Source organism: Theropithecus gelada, chromosome 19 (genome assembly GCF_003255815.1).
Source record: "Theropithecus gelada isolate Dixy chromosome 19, Tgel_1.0, whole genome shotgun sequence".
NCBI lineage: Eukaryota > Metazoa > Chordata > Mammalia > Primates > Cercopithecidae > Theropithecus > Theropithecus gelada.
Genome location: NC_037687.1, coordinates 1,218,076 through 1,233,795, shown reverse-complemented (window position 1 = coordinate 1,233,795; position 15,720 = coordinate 1,218,076). Strand labels below are relative to the sequence as shown.

At 62.9% G+C, this 15,720-nt stretch overlaps 1 protein-coding gene across 1 annotated transcript; it reads right to left on the bottom strand.

The window, feature by feature from the left end:
• Positions 1-1,954: 1,954 nt before the first annotated feature.
• Positions 1,955-15,451, bottom strand: EFNA2 (ephrin A2). The gene is made up of 4 exons (XM_025365807.1): positions 15,312-15,451; positions 5,801-6,114; positions 2,970-3,035; positions 1,955-2,076 (listed from the first exon to the last, which is right to left on the bottom strand). Exons 1-4 carry the CDS (start codon positions 15,449-15,451, stop codon positions 1,955-1,957), a joined length of 642 nt encoding a protein of 213 aa, XP_025221592.1.
• Between the last annotated feature and the right edge of the window lie 269 nt (positions 15,452-15,720).

The following is a 15,720-nucleotide window of genomic DNA, read 5'->3' as shown; positions in this document are numbered from 1 at the left end:
TCAAAGCCGCACCCCTCTCCCCGGTAGACTTCAGACCCACCTCTAAATTGTTATTATTTTATGATTATTATTATTATTATTTGTGGCAGGGTCTTGCTTTGTTGCCCAAGCTGGAGTGCAGTGGTGTGATCATAGCTCCCTGCAGCCTCCACCTTCCGGGCTCAAGCCATCCTCCCACCTCAGCCTCCACCTTCCGGGCTCAAGCCATCCTCCCACCTCAGCGTCCCGAGCAGCTGGATCTACAGTCGTGCACCACCACGCCGAGCTAATATTTTTTTCCTTTTTGAGACAGAGTTTTGCTCTGTCGCCCAGGCTGGAGTGCAAAGGCACGATCTCAGCTCACGCAACCTCCGCCTCCTGGGTTCAAGGGATTCTCCTGCCTCAGCCTTCTGAGTAGCTAAGACGACAGGTGTGCACCACCTCACCTGGTTGTTTTTTTTTTTTTTTCATATTTTTAGTAGAGACGGGGTTTCACCATGTTGGCCAGGCTGGTTTCGAACTCCTGACCTCAAGTGATCCGCCCGCCTTGGCCTCCCAAAGTGCTGCGATCATAGGAGTAAACCACCACGCCCGGCGTCCACCGCCAAATCAGGAATGCAAAACTCTCCTTCAAGTAGGGCAAGGCCCTTACAAACACACACGTTTGAGGTTTATGCTCATTTTATTATAAAAAAATACAGAATCCAAAGTTGATTGTGACGGGAAGAGGGGAGGCCCGGTTGCCAGCTCCAGGCCTGGCAACGTGGCCCGCCCCGCCAACCCCCTACAAAAGCCCTCTGCCCACCCACCACCGGGCGTGCCTCGAGCCGCCGGCCGGCAGCCGTACACAATATATATTTATATATAATATATATAAAACACAGAATCAGGAAAGGCGGGTAGAAATATGAAATCCGTATAAATGCGTTGTTTCCTTCATTAAAGTGTCTTCGGGGAGGTGTTTCTTGTTTTTTGGTAGTGGTTCCCTCCCTTTTGTCCTTTTTTCTTTTTCTTAGAAACATTATCAGGTCACAGAGTTGACGGAGGGGCTCTGACAGACGAAACGAGCTTATTGCAAAGTGCAGCTTCTACTCTAAAAGTCCACCCCACCCCCCACCAAAATAAAAGACCCCCTAAGAAGGGCTGAAGAAACATAAATGGTCCAGTCCGTCCTCAGGATTACATGGAAAATAAAATCACAGTTTGCACTTGCTGGCTCTATTTACAGGAATAGAAGGTCTTCTCGGCGTCGGAGAGGACCGTGTGAGGCGGTGGGGATGGATAGGGGGCTGTTTGCATCGGCCTAAGACACGGGAGGACTGTGATTCCGAAGGGCCAGCGCCCTGGGGCCAAACACTGGCTGGGAGGAAATTACCAGGAGGATTCGGGTGGGCGATGGGGTATGAGGGCCCCCCAACCACAATTAGGGGCGCTCACCACGCACCCCTTCCGGCTCAGACTCACCCAACCTGGAGCACCAGGGGGGACCGTGGTGGGCTGCAGCCAGAGCCCCACAAGTGGGGTGCAGAGCAGAGAGAAGCAGCTGTGTTCCCAACCCCACGTTCCGCGTTCCCCTCCCCCAGGCCGGGGCACAGGGACCCCGCCCCGCTGCAATGGCAGGGAATAAATTAAATTAAAAACTCAAGTCTTTTTGATCCAACCATGAAAAATATACTAAAAAAAAAAAATCACCAAGAGGTTCCCGGGTTCTCGGACACCCCAGAGGAGATGGCTTGGCCAGGGGCTGCAACACCCCAGCCCCTCGGGCCTCGGGGTGGGGGGCTCTTGGTCCTCCCTGAGGGCTGGTCCTGGGGCGGGTGGATGGCCCCTGCCCGGCGGGGGCAGCACCAGTGGAGGGAGAAGCAGCGTCTCTATTTGGTCTCAGAGGCGGGGGCCGCAGCTGGGTCCGGAGGGCCGAGGTCAGGCGGTCCAGGTGGGGCCGTCCAGGCAGGGCCGGCGTCCTGCGGGGCTGGGACTAGGAACCCAGGAGGGTCCAGAGCAGGGGGATGGTGCTGAGGAAGAGGCGGCAGCTGCCTAGGCTGCTGCACGAGTTATTGCTGGTGAAGATCGGCTCAGGAGGTTCATATAGGGTCTCATCTGGGGGTGGCAGAGACAGCACGCTCAGCGGCGGCCCGAACCCCACTCGGCTGCTCCCGACGTGCCGCCCAGCCTCAGGGTGCACATCTGCCCACTGGGCTCAAAACCCCACCAGGCAGGCCCTCGGCTCCCTCTTGGTGCCATCCCTGATGCCCACTCTCCGGGCAAAGTCACTTGGCCTCAAGTGGGGGACCTGGCTGTTGAATTCAACGTTCACTCTTTAATCTTTTTTTTTGCATTATTATTGTTATTGTTATTATTATTATTATTATTTGAGACGGAGTCTCACTGTCACCAGGCTGGAGAGCAGTGGCACCATCTGGGCTCACTGCAACCTCCACCTCCCGGGTTCAAGCGATTCTCATGCCTCAGCCTCCTGAGTAGCTGGGATTACAGGCACGTGCCACCACGCCCATCTACTTTTTGTATTTTTAGTAGAGACGGCGTTTCACCATGTTGGCCAGGATGGTCTCCATCTCTTGACCTTGTGATCCACCCGCCTCAGCCTCCCAAAGTGCTGGGATTACAGGCGTGAGCCACCGTGCCCGGCATGCTTTGTTTTTTAGAGACGGAGTCTTGCTCTGTCACCCAGGCTGGAGTGCAGTGGTGTGATCTCGGCTCACTGTAGCCTCAGCCTCCTGGGCTCAAGTGATTCTCTCACCTCAGCCTCCCAATGTGCTGGGATTACAGGTATGAGCCACTGCGTTCAGCCAACCTTCACTCTTGGAGGTATGACATATTTGTAAGATGGGGAAATCGAGGCTGGGGCAAGGCAGGGCAAGATGGGGAAACCTGAGGCCCCCTGTCCTGGCTTTTCTGAACATTCACTGTTTCTGTGAGTTTAGGACACAGGAGTGGGGGCCCAGATCCTGCCCATTCCCCTGAGCACTTACTGGTGGGCCGCACATACACCTTCAGTCGTAGGCAGGGCCGGTCCACAGCATTAGGAGGCGTGGCCGCTAGAAGAGAGGGGATGGGGATGAGTGGGGAAGTGGCTCTTGGTGCCTGAGACCTCCTGGGGCTGTACACCACCCCACCTTGGTGAATCAACCCTAACCCCAGGTGGAGAGCCACCCATAAAACTCCTACTCGTACATCAAAGCCCCAGACACAATGCCCCCTGTTTCCCAGCAGTCTCCTGTACATTCGCCCTGCCTCTCCCTCTGTCCAATCCTGACTCCAAAACCTGGGGGTGTCTGTGTTTTTGTTCTGCTCTGCCTCACCCCAGGGCAGCACAGGGTGAGCTCAGAAAATGACGTATTTGTTTTCAAGCAACAAAGCGGTGATGTATTAATAGTCAAATGATTGACCTGGGTTCAAATCTCTGCCCTCTGAGAGCCTGTGGACAAGTCGCTCCCTCTCTGGGCCTCGCCTGGCAACACAGTAGAGTCTCTGGGAAATTGTGTGTGTGTGTGTGTGTGTGTGTGTGAGAGTGATGGAGTTTTGCTCTTGTCGCCCAGGCTGCAGTGCAATGGCGTGACCTCTGCTCACTGCAACCTCCGCCTCCCGGGTTCAAGTGATTCTCCTGCCTCAGCCTCCCAAGCAACTAGGATTACAAACGTGTGCCACCATGCCTGGCTAATTTTTGTATTTTTAGTAGAGATGAGGTTTCACCATGTTGGCCGGGCTGGTCTTGAACTCCTGACCTCAGGTGATCCGCCCACCTCGGCAGCCCAAAGTGCTGGGATTACAGGCATGAGCCCCTGCATCTGACCGGGAAAGATTATTCCCATATGGTTCTTATGCCCAAAATTCCAGCATCACTGGCCCCTGCTTCTGGGCCCACAGAAGCCTCCTGGCGTGCAGTGGGGGCGTCAGCATCAGGAGAGGAAGAAAAGGATGCCTGAAGCCAGGGCCACTGGTGTGTGCACACGTGTGGACAATTGAACAGGGGTGGGTCCACGTGCACGCACACATGGATGTGGTCTTGCTGTCTCTGCCGGGCCCAGGGCCCTCAATGGCCTGGCTCTCATGGCCACCACCTCTGCCTGCCCCCTAGAAGCCCCTCACACTGGAAGATGAAGATAAAAAGCACATAATAAAAATAACATTCGTCACAGAGATAGGACGAATAATTACAATAATTATCTTTATGAAACTGCCGTCTCAGAAAGAAAAACATAATTTTTCTTATATTATGGGGACTTAATTTAAACACCTTCCCCCATTCCCCAACCCGCTTCTTCCCTGAATTAAAAAGGAAAAATCCAACTAGAGCAGACAAAGGAGGCGATGCGGCCTTGTAAAGTTTAATTCCACACAGCAGGAGCTGGGTGTCAAGGCACTGGTCCCCCTGCAGCCGGGGGACACAGATCTCAGATCCCCCACCCCACTCCCCATCCCTCAGGCCCCGAGATGCTGAGAAGGCAGAGTCCCCACTCCACGGGAATCCCTCAGTCTCAGTGCCACGGCGGAAGCCACCAGTGTGATACCATCATCTCTATCTCGGGTGGGCAGTGGCTGGACCCCACATTCCCCACCAAGGTCACAGATATCATGGCCAAGCAGGACCGGGACTCCGAATGGCGCTGCTGTGTTCCCCACCTGCCGTTGGCCTTTCATGGGGACGAAAAGGCCACCTTGGGACCCTCTGATGAGCAGCAGGGACCGGCAGCCTTCCTAAGCCTGGCCCACCATGGGGTCTTGCAGGTGTGAAACTCCCCAAGGCTGCCGCTACCCAACCTTCAGATGAAGACCCCACGGTCCTCAGGGATTCTCCAAGCCTGGCATGGGTCCCGGGGAGATGCGGGGGTGGGTGCGGGGTGGGGAGGACCTGAGACCCCTACCCAGTCTGGGTGCGGCTGGTGCTGCAGAGGCCCTATGGGGTTTTTTCTTCTTTTAAAGACAGGGTCTCACTCTGCCATCCAGGCTGGAGTGCAGTGGAGTGACCAGAGCTCATGCACTCCAAGCAGCCCTCCCACCTCAGCCCCCCGCACAGCTGGGACCACAGGCCCAAGTCACCATGCCCGGTTAACTGGTTTTATGTTTTTGTAGAGAGAAGGTCTCCCTAGGTTGTCCACACTGGTCTCAAACTCGTGGCCTCAAGTGATCCTGCCGCCTAGGCCTCCCAAAGTGCTGGGATTGCAGGAGTAAGCCCCAGCACCCAGCCTAGCTGTGGCTTCCACCATGCTCCCCTCCCCTGCTGGGCTCTGGATGCCTCAGTTTCCCTCCTCAGTGGGCTGGGGCGCGGGCACCCTGGTCTTGCTGTCGGGAGGGTGACACAGGTCTATTGGTCCAACCGCCAAGTGGTCTGAGCTGTAGGCCCGAGGTCACAATAGTGCAGCCTCAGTCCCCCTCCAAGCCTCAGTTTCCCCATCTGCAACGAGGGACGAGGACAGTCCTGGCCTCCCGGGATGGTTGGGAGGATGGCGGGTCCATCATGCACTTCACACCTTGGGGGTCACTGGCCAGGGCCGGCCGCGTCCCCACTCCGCTGCCCCGCCCACTTCCCGGCCCCACCCCACGGTCCCGCCCACTCCGCGGCCCCACCCCCACGGCCCCGCCCACTCCTGCACCGCCCACTCCCGGCCCCACGCCGCTGCCCCGCCCACTCCCCGACCCCACCCCACGGTCCCGCCCACTCAGCGGCCCCGCCCACTCCTGCACCGCCCACTCTCGGCCCCACCCCGCTGCCCCGCCCACTCCCGGTCCCACCCCCGCGGCCCCGCCCACTTCCCGGCCCCACCCCCGCGACCCCCGGCAGGCCCGGCCCGACCCCACTTACAGATGTAGTAATACTCGTGGCCGGGCCGGAACTCGAAGCCCAGGGAGAAGGGCGTGAAGAGCTGGAACTTCTCCGAGAATTTGAGCGGCCCCCCGGGCGCGGCGGGCCGGTTGCACTCCCAGCGCTTGAAGCCGCGCTGGCGGTGGTCGCAGGAGGCGTGGCCCTCGCCGTTGACCATGTACAGCACGTAGTGCTCCATGCGCTCGGCCGGCGGCAGCGGCGCCCCGTAGTGCGGGCAGTAGATGTCCAGGTAGTCGTTGATGCTCACCTCCACCGTGTAGCCCCCGCCGTCGTCCCCCTCGCCTGCGTGGAACCTGCGGGTCGGGGCGGCCAGAGGTCAGCGCCGGGAGCGAGAAACGGGACACGGGTCAGGGTGCGCGGGGAGGGCCAGGGTCAGGGTGCAGAAGCACGGGGGACGGGTCAGGGTGCGCGGGGAGGGCCGGGGTCAGGAGCACGGGGGATGGATCAGGGTGCATGGGCAGGGTCAGGGGTCAGGAGCACTGGGGGACGGGTCAGGGTGCGCCAGGGTGGCCGGGGTCAGGGGACAGGTGCACGAGGAAGTCAGGCCGGGGAATGGGGGAGGGTCAGTTCGCAAGGTGGACTCAGCCTGGGGCCCTGAATGGGTGATAGCGGCCAGCAGGTGGAGTTGCACACCCCGGTCACGGCGGGCTTCAAGGTTGGGAGCCAACGGTCTCTTGCCTGGCACTGCCCCCCACCTCCTGCCTCAGTGTCCCCAACAGCCACACGGCAGGGCCAGCAGCGAGGTGGGTGTCCAGGCGGGTGACATCTGGACCCCTGGGTGCAAAGGGCCCCGGCGTGGGGTTCCTGACTCCGGGCCTCTGCACAAGCTGTCCCTCCACTAAGAATTCCCTCTCCAGAAACTTAGCATCTACCTAACATGCTTAACATCTGTGCCGCCTCCTCCAGGCAGCCCCCAGCCCTGCTTTCCTTCTGCACTCCCGCCTGTTGAGAAGGATGGAGGCAGCGTGGGGGACACAAGTCGGGCGTTCCAGCTCACTCTGGGGCAAGCTCTGCCCCCACCCTGGCCTCAGTTTCCCCAAAGAGAATGGGGCTTGACGTGAAGAATCCCTCCACCCTCCTCTCAGCACCCCCAAAGTTCCACCCGCCACACACATCCCCCCCGCAGTCCCCCAGAGTTCCACCCGCCGCCCAGTTTGGAGGCATCCTGGGCTCCACTCCCAGCCCCAGCCCTGCCCTCCTGTGTGACCCTGTGAGCCCCACCCCACCCCCCTCCTATCTGGAACCCAGAAACCTCCTGAGCCCCGAGCCCCGGAATCCGGTGGCCTCCTGGTCTCCCTCCTGGGTGCCTGCGCTCCTGACACCTCAGTCCCCTAGCCCTGCCTCCAAGCCTTTGCTCTGAGGTCCCCCAGACGCAGCCCGCAGGCCCCTTCCTCCAGGGAGCCCCCTGACCCAGCCTCGTCTGTGAGGATAGAGGTCAGTCGAGGGAGGGACCGGCGGCTCCCCTTCCCTCACTGCCTCAGGCGATGGTGGCAGGAGCCCTTAGATCTCCCGGCTGTGGTCCCCAGGGTCCCTGTCATGTAACCGGCGGCCTGGACCAAGCGGGGCACCAGGGGGGCCCTGAGAGGGGCTTATTAGCACATAAAAGACCTGAACAGGGAGGAATGGGGGGTCCCCCACACCGCTCCTGCCTCCTCCTTCCCTGCACAGGCAGGGGAAACTGAGGCCCCATCAGAGGTGGCAGCACGTGGGCGCAGGCTGCTCCAATCCCAGCCCTGGCACTGCCTCTGGGCCTGGCACAGCCGCCACCACCCTGGTCTGCAGGGGTGAGTCCACCACCGGCCCCACGCCGGGTGCACTAATTGGCACAGCAGCTCAAGAGAGGTTGATGGGATTGTCAGATGGCATCGGCCCGGTCCCCCGCCACCCGGAGATGCCGCGCCAGGCGGGGCTGAGGGTTCCTGGGTCTCCAGGGGTGAGAAGGGGCAGGCAGGCCTGCTCACTCGCACCTCAGTTTCCCCACTAGTGATCTGGCATGAAGATCTCCAGAGCAAAGAATTTCAAGGCGGGGGGGCGGAGGCGGCGAAGTCACCCTCCAGCCCTTCTTCCCCACCTGGTTGGATTCGTCCAGGGACGGAGAGCTTCCCGGGCCTCCTTCATCATCCCTGTGGGCCCAGCACAGAGGACAGTGGGAGGGGGTGTCGCAGGGAAATCTCCCCAGGGAACCAGGCTTGGGGGGCAGGGGTCCATCCAGGGCTTCGGAACCTTGCAGCTCTGGGCTAGGGTCTGGATTTGAGCCCTTGGGTCTCGAGGCCCATTCTCCTGAGGCTCCCTTTCCCCTCTGTGCAGGAGGATGGTCCTCCCGGCTGTTGGACACTCGGGGTGCGTCCGCACAGATGCGGGGGCAGCCCCCAGACAGGCTCAGATGGAGACGGCTTGACCTCGGCCCACCCCTCGGGCTACCCCATTGGCCGGCCGGGCACAGGCGTCTCATTGACCCGCTGGCCCCTTGGGCACGATCGATGCAGAAGCTGCTCCAGCCTTTTTGAAGTCATTTTCGTTCCTGCCCAGCCCAAGTGAAAGCCCATTGATCAGGCGGTCGATGGCAGCCAGGCTCAGCTCCCGCCTGGGACTGCCCGCACCCAGGTCACCCTGCAGGGGAGGCCTCCGTGGAGGAACCACAGGGATGTCTGGGCTCCCCACTGCCCTCTGGCCTCAGTTTCCCCTCCTGTCCCAGCAGTGATCCTCAGGGAGCCACATTCAACCCAAAAAAGGAACCTGGCACCTAGTAGGAGCCTTCGTGAGACAGAGCAGCCTCGGAAGGTGGGCCCACAGCACCAGCCCTGTCGGTCCCCCTCTGGCCTCTTGGTTCCCGGATGGTGCCTCCTTCCCCCGTGTCTGACACCACCGTGTTCTCTCCTCCCGTTTTGCCTTCGGTAAAACGTCAGAGACCGAGACTTCTGTGTGGCAGAGCAGCCGGGTGCCCAGGCCCCTCCAGGATGCAGTGAGGGTCTGCCAGGGCCCAGCCTCCCCATATCCCAAGCTCGCTCTTCTGAACGCAAAGCAGACCCTGTAACACGTCGGCAGCGGCTCAAACCCCTCCATCCATTCTTGATCCTCAGAATAAAATGTACACCTCTCCAGGCCTACATGGCACATCCGCTCCACCCTCCTCATCCTCCCTTCCAGCCACACCAGCCTCCCAGCTGTTCCGTTCCCACCCAGGGCCTCTGCAGGTGCTGTTCCCACTGCCTGCAATGCTGTTCCCTGGGCCCCGCCCCGTATCACATCTGTTCCTTTACAGGGTTTGCTGTCTGAATCCTGGATCCTGAGGTTGGCCTCCTCTGTCCCTTCCCCAGGGCCCTACACGGGCCCTGCATACAGTGGCACTCAATATGTGTTTCTTGCCTGAACGAGTGAATTAAAAAGGTCAAAAGGCGAGGACTTTGAAATGCCAGAGTTGTCGGCAGCAGCCCGCAGGTGTGTGTGTTGGGGGGCAGGTCCTAGGGGAACCCCCACCCCCAGCTCTGGCTGCCGGCGTGGGGCCATTTTTTTCCCTTTGCGTCTCTGAAATAGCGGCGGCCTTGCTGTGTTGGCATTCCCGGTTCCAAGTTGGCGAGCGAGCCTGAGGCGGGCGCGTTGCCCCTGTTCAGGGTGGCGCCTGCAGCGGGGAGGGGGCCCCCACCCCAAAACCGCGCCTGGGGAGAGGCAGACAAAGCCTTAGCTTCCTCCATTAGTGATAAAGCCTCGATATGCAAATCCTCTCTGGGAGCAGCAGAGAGAGACTGAAATTCTCACTAAGGGGTTAATGACTGAATTGGGATTTTTCCCAGACAGAGCGGGGTGGCAGCTTTTACTCCTCCGGGTTCCCTCTGCCGGGCCACACCTTCCCCCCACGCTTGCTCAACCTGCGGGTGCCAAAGTCCACGCCTCCAGGCAGCCCTCCAGGCCCCAGGCAGAGCCTCACCCAGGCAGAGCCTCACCCTGCTGCCCACCCGGGCGGGCCTCCCGGCTGTCACCCCCTTCCAGCAAGCGGCCTGGAGCTAATTAGCTCCAATCGGGCAATTGTCAAGTCATTAGACGCTAATAGCTAAGCGACTAATTAGGAATCTCACCCAGAACTGGGTTGGGGGTGGGCTGGGCCGCCTTCCAGGACTGGACACGGAGGCAGCGGTGTGGCCGGCAGCCAGGACCCCGTGGGTGGGCAGGTGGACGCCTGCGCCCGTCCCCATCTCTCTTCCAGGGTAGAGAAGCTCCCGGGGAGGCCCAGGCCGGCCAGATGAGCAGGCAGCCCGGGTCCTGAGGCCCAGCGTGGGGCTGAGGTCGCCCATCCCCTCCTGCCACCCCCAGCAAGACCTGCTGGGATGACAGCACCCACACCAGCAACCACAGCTGGCTTTTGCAGGAACCAGAGATGCCCCCCGTGACTGAGGGCTGGCGCTTTTCCTCCTGCCCAGGACCTGGGTGGGACCTGAATGGAAATCAGTCCTCAGGATGGTGCAGGGTCTGCCTGAGAAAGGACAAGTATGGCCTTGTGGTGCATGAGGGTAAACTGAGGCAGGGCCCTAGAAATGAAGCAAAAGAGGAAAAATGCAACCGGAGAGAAAGGTAGACCGGGCAGGGTCGGCCCCGCCGGGGCCTCCATCACCGTGGGCGTGGGTGGCCAGGGTACAGAGTGCAGCGGGCGCAGTTGCCGTCAGCCACCCACCTTCCGGCCCCTCCCACGGCTGTTCCTGGCTCCCCCTGGGCCTGCCCCCAGGTGGGGACACCCTGGACTGTGCCCAACTTCCGGGTGGCCTTGGGTGAGTCACCATCTCTCAGGGTCTTGGCTGCTCTGTCCATAAAGTGGGGGTCACCGACTCACAGGGCAGGCGGACGAGGGATGCACGGAGGTGGGGGGGCGCGCCACTGAGTCTCTTGGCCAGACCTCACACCAGCCTGGTCTGGGAGCAGGCGTGGCACGAGCCCCCCCACCAGGGCCGGCTCGGCCACAGAGTTCAAACGCCTGCTTGAGGTTAAAGCAAAAACCCCGCCGGCTCGTCTGGTCCTCCGCAGGCTCCCAGCCGTGTGTCTGGGGCGACGGGTACAGTGGGCACAGGGACGGGAGGGGCTCAGCCCTTCCCCCAGCAAGGTACAAAGCCCAGCTTTCCCTGAGGACCCATCTGCAAAAGAGGCCGGTCCCACACACAGGACCTCGGAGCAAGGCCTGGCGCATCCCGGTTCCTGAGGAGGAGAGAAGCCGTGTCCCAGGGAACACACGGCCACCGGGGCAGGACCCTCGTGGATGACAAGGAGACCACCAGCTCCACAGAAACGCTGCCACCCAGACCCCCATGAATGCACAACCCACTGCCTCCGCTGTGGCCCTGAGGGACCCACGTCGGGCCGGTCCCCTGCAGACCTGTGGAGACGTCAGCCCAGAGACGGGGGGAGGTCGAATCCCACTGCGTCCACGAGCCCCCACCACAGAGCCTCTGTTCCCTTCTCTGCAAACTGAGGCCGCCCAGGGAGGCCCGAGGTGGAGGCGGAAGCCTGGGCCACTCATTGCACCCCAGGATGCGCAGAGACAGGGAAGACAGAGACCCAAAGAGACTGTGAGACACAGAGACCATGGAGCCTCGGCAGAAACGTCCTCCCCACCACAGGAGCTGCCTCGGTTTCCCCTCTGGGGAGGGGACGCTAAACCCCTGGGACCACCCTCGGGCCTTTGCCCGTCCACACCAGGCCCTATCAGACGAGCTGCACCCACCGCAGGGCTCCGTCACCCCTGCTTCACAGAGCAGGCCTGGGGGCTCCAGGCTGCTGAGCCACCTACCCGACGTCACGCCCAGAGAGTCTTGGCACCCCACGGCCTCCAGGACCCCATCCTCAGGCCCTGAACCCCCCAGGCCCACCGCCCGGCTCTCCTTGCCCCCCCAGTGCCGAGTGGACCAGCTTCTCTCAAACAAAACAAAAAACCCTCATGCAGCAAAACACGGCATCACCCCCTTCAAAGCTGCCTCCCCCAGAGGCCGAGGGACACCGGTGGAGCCACGGGGAGCAGGATGCCACATTCACCTCCGCCCTCTGCCGGGGGCAGCTCCTCCCTCGGGGACTGAGCCCTCGCCCAGGTCACCATTTTCCAACTGGTGTTTGAGGGAAGCCCAGCTGCTGTCCACACCCGACGGCCACTGGGTCCGTGGGGAACCCCAGGAGGGTGGCCGAAGCCCAGAGATGCCCGGTGTGGGCAGGCGCCCACCCAGTGCCCGCAACCCAGTCCACATGACTACAGATTTCCAATAAGAAGGTGAAGACTCCCGGGGACCGCAGGCCCCTGCGTCTACCCCGCTCTGAGGTTCAACAGCTGTCTGCACTTGGGCCCTGGTCCCATCCCCAGGGGATGGAGGAGAGGGAGGGCCAGCATCGGGGTTGCTGCGGACCGTGCCAGGGCCACCACTGCCCCCACACTGCAAGCCCTCTGACAGCCAGTGCTGCCCCCAGGCAGACACGCTTACATGCACCCCACACACAGACACGTACACACACCTGCACTCCATGTACAGACAAAATGCATGCATGCCACAGGCAGACACGCACAGGGACCTCGGACACTGCAGACGTTCTGTGCACGGGCACGCACATGCAAACACGGGTGCCACACACAGGCACACTCATGCACACACACATGCACCTCATATGCAATCACGCAGACACATGCAAACATGCCAAAGCTGTGCCCTGTGGCTTCACGCAGCCTCCTGCCACACACAGACACATGTAACCTGCAGCCGGATATGACTCCAAGGCATACCTGCACACTACCTCCTCCCCCGCCCCACACGCAAACACACAGGAACAGCCGTGGGAATGCACACGCAGTGTTGTGAGCAGGACAGGTGAGGGCAGCCGGCCAGGTCCAAGGCCCGGACGCCCCAGCCCAATGTGGCCCGGCTGGGAACAGGCCCAGAGACGCTTAGCTGCCAGCTCAGGTGTATCCAGCCCAGGTGGGGGGTGGGTTGGACAGACACTGTGCAGTCACCAGTGGGGGTGGCAGGGCCGGCTGGCCAGACCACCGATCGGGGCCCCACCTTATAGCAGCTCAAGGAGGTGGGTGCGGGGCCCCCTGGGTGCAGGCAGCGCACCTCACAGCAGGGAGGGTGTGAGGTGGAAACAGACCAGTCATTGCCTGGGCACAGGTGCCAGGCCAATGGGCAGAAGGGGCGGCCGGTGATGCTGCGGCACTGCCCGGGCCTGCAGGCCCATCAAGCACACGGAAGCACACGGTCCCGTGGTACCCACGCTGCTGTCTGCCCCCCATCGCAGCTGCCCCCATCTCCCAGTGCCTTTCTGTAGGCCCCTCTCAAAGACTTGGGGTCCCTGCATCCCCCACACATCTGCCCAACCCCATCATCCCTCCCCGGCCAGCCCAGCCTCATACAGGCCTGCTGGCTGATGCCACTCCTCTCCCCAGGCCGATGCCCCTCCACAGGGTCCCCTTGGATACGGAGGCCCAGCACCACCCCCTGCCATGCGCGACACCCCGCCACCCAGGCACAGGTCCCGGGCAGATGCCCCTGGACACCATATCTGAGAACCGCAGAGACCCCCGATGTCGGCAACGAAGCCCCGATTCTGGCCGGATCCCGGCTTCCCGGGAAGATGCTCACCCAGCCCTGGGCCCCACTGCAGGGTGTCGGCTCCGTCCCCAGCAACCCTGGACACCGCAGGCAGGAGAGGAAGGAGGAGGCAGCCCTGGTGCTGCCCAGGTCGGCTGTTCGGACCAGCAAGGCCGTTCCCTCGGGCAGCGGTCTGAGCTGGGCAACCAGGTCAGACCCGGAGCAACAGGAGGTGGCCGGGCCAAGCCAAGCACTGGGGAGGTCACTTCCTTCCCCTGGCCGGGGGTCCTGCCCGCAGCCCGCAGCCTGCAGCCCTGTGGCAGGTGGGGCAGCAGGGCGGCCCTGGCGACCCCCTTCCTCCCCTGGTTCCCGGGTCCTCCTGTGTTTGGCGTTTGCTAGAACAAAGGACAGGCCATGCTGGGGACGGGAGATTCCGCAGCTGAAACCAAAAACTTGGGCCAGGGAAGCGCTGCCCGCTGGACTCCCCGCACGGCCAGCGACAGCCTTAATCAAACCCACATGTGACCAGCACAGTGGGCGGCTCAGGGACCTGCTCTGAGGTGGGCCAGCCGTCCCCCAGTGGTCCAGGGTCCCTGCCCTCAGCCCCCAGGGGCCCGACCCGAGGCTGTCGACCATGGTGGGGGGTGGGCCTGTGCGTGTTCCCCACCCCCACGGCGGAACACGGGCCGCCCTTGTCCCCGAGCCCGCCTCAAAGAGGCCCGTTCATGCAACTTTCCTCCCGGGGACCGAGGACAGCAGGAGACAGCGGGGACAAGGAGGGATGGCGGGCTCCGGAGGGCGGCTGGGTCGGCACAGGAAGCGGCTGGAAAACGGAGAGAAAGTGACCAGTGGCAGGAGAGTGAGGGGGCCGCCTTGGCCCCTGACATGCAGCTCTGTGCGCCTTGGGAAGACGGTGACACCCTGAGTGCTGGGGCTGACTCCGTCCAGAGCCCCAGGACCCCCAAAGCCCCGGCTCCCATGGGACCCCCAGGGAAGCCGCAGCCTGCTCCGGTCTTGGAGACCCTGGGATGGCCCGGAGGGTTCTGCCGATGTCCAGGCCATGGCCAGGCCCTGGCAAACTTTTCTTGCTCTGACCAACGGGGGCTTCTCCTGTCCCCCACATTGTGCCTGGCCCGGACCTGGTTCGGAACACGGTGGCCTGCGGGAGGCGGGTGGGGCATCTCGGCCGGGCGTGGAAGGCAGGGCACTGGGCCACCTGGGTCCCGCCCCAAGTCCCCCCCTTGCATGACCTTGAGCCAGCCCCTCATCCACTCTGCACCTCAGTTTCCCGGTCAGCGCCCAGAGGACAGGAGACGACTCCATCCCACTGCCCCTCCCGGGGCTGACCCCAGCTCCCCGGCCCCTCAGTCTCCTTTCAAAGCTGGGCCCTTGGCCCCCTGGAGTGAAGCAGATGCTGGGTCCCAAGAGAGGGACACTCCAACTTCCCCAAGTTCATCTGGGGACCTGCGGGCAGGACGCCCCCACAGATCCCTGGAGGGCCACAGTCCCCCACCTCCGGTGCCAAGGTCCCCAGAGATCCCCACCAAATGCGAAACCTAGGGGGCTCCCCAGAGAGGCGGGTGGATCAGGGGTCCCCCAAGTCCAGGCAGGCAACTCAGGGGCTACCCGGCATCGGAGGGTGTCAGAGGGGTTCCCTAAACTCCAGGAGACGTCGGCGCTCTTGGGGATGTGGGATGCGAGTCCCCAAAGTCCGCAGGGCAATGGGGCGCCACGGGGGAGGCAGGTACGAAAAGGGTGAGTCCCCCAAACTCCGGGGGGCCGAAACTCCCTGGGGGGCTCCCGCGGGAACCGGGCGCCCGTATCCCGGCTGCGGCGCGCGCGTAGGGGGCGCCCGGAGCTCGGGGGGCGCGAGGCCAGGCGCGGCGTGGGGGACGTTGGGGGGTCTCCGGGCGCCCCCCGCGCGCGGCCGCGCTCACCTGGGGTTGCTGCGGTTCCAGTAGACGGCGTAGCGGTCCGAGTTGGCGCGGGCGGCGTCCTCGGCGCGCGCGAAGGGCGGCGGCGGCAGCGGTAACAGCAGGAGCAGCAGCGGGAGCAGCGGGCGCTGCGCGGGCGCCATGGCCCCGGTCCGGCCGCCGCGCTCGCTCTCCCGGCCGCCGCCTGCCAGCCGTCTCCGCCTCCTCCGCCGCCGCCGAGCGGGCGGGCGGAGGGCGGGCGGGAGGAGGGCGCGGCGGCGCTTGGAGATCCCCGGCCGCCCCCGCCTCCGCGCGCGCGACCTCGGGCGCCGAGAAGTCAGGCGGCGGCGGGGCGGGGCGCCGGGGTCGCCCCCGGCGCGGGACCCTGCCGGGATACGGGCGCCCGGTGCCCGCGGGAGCCCCCCAGGGGGTT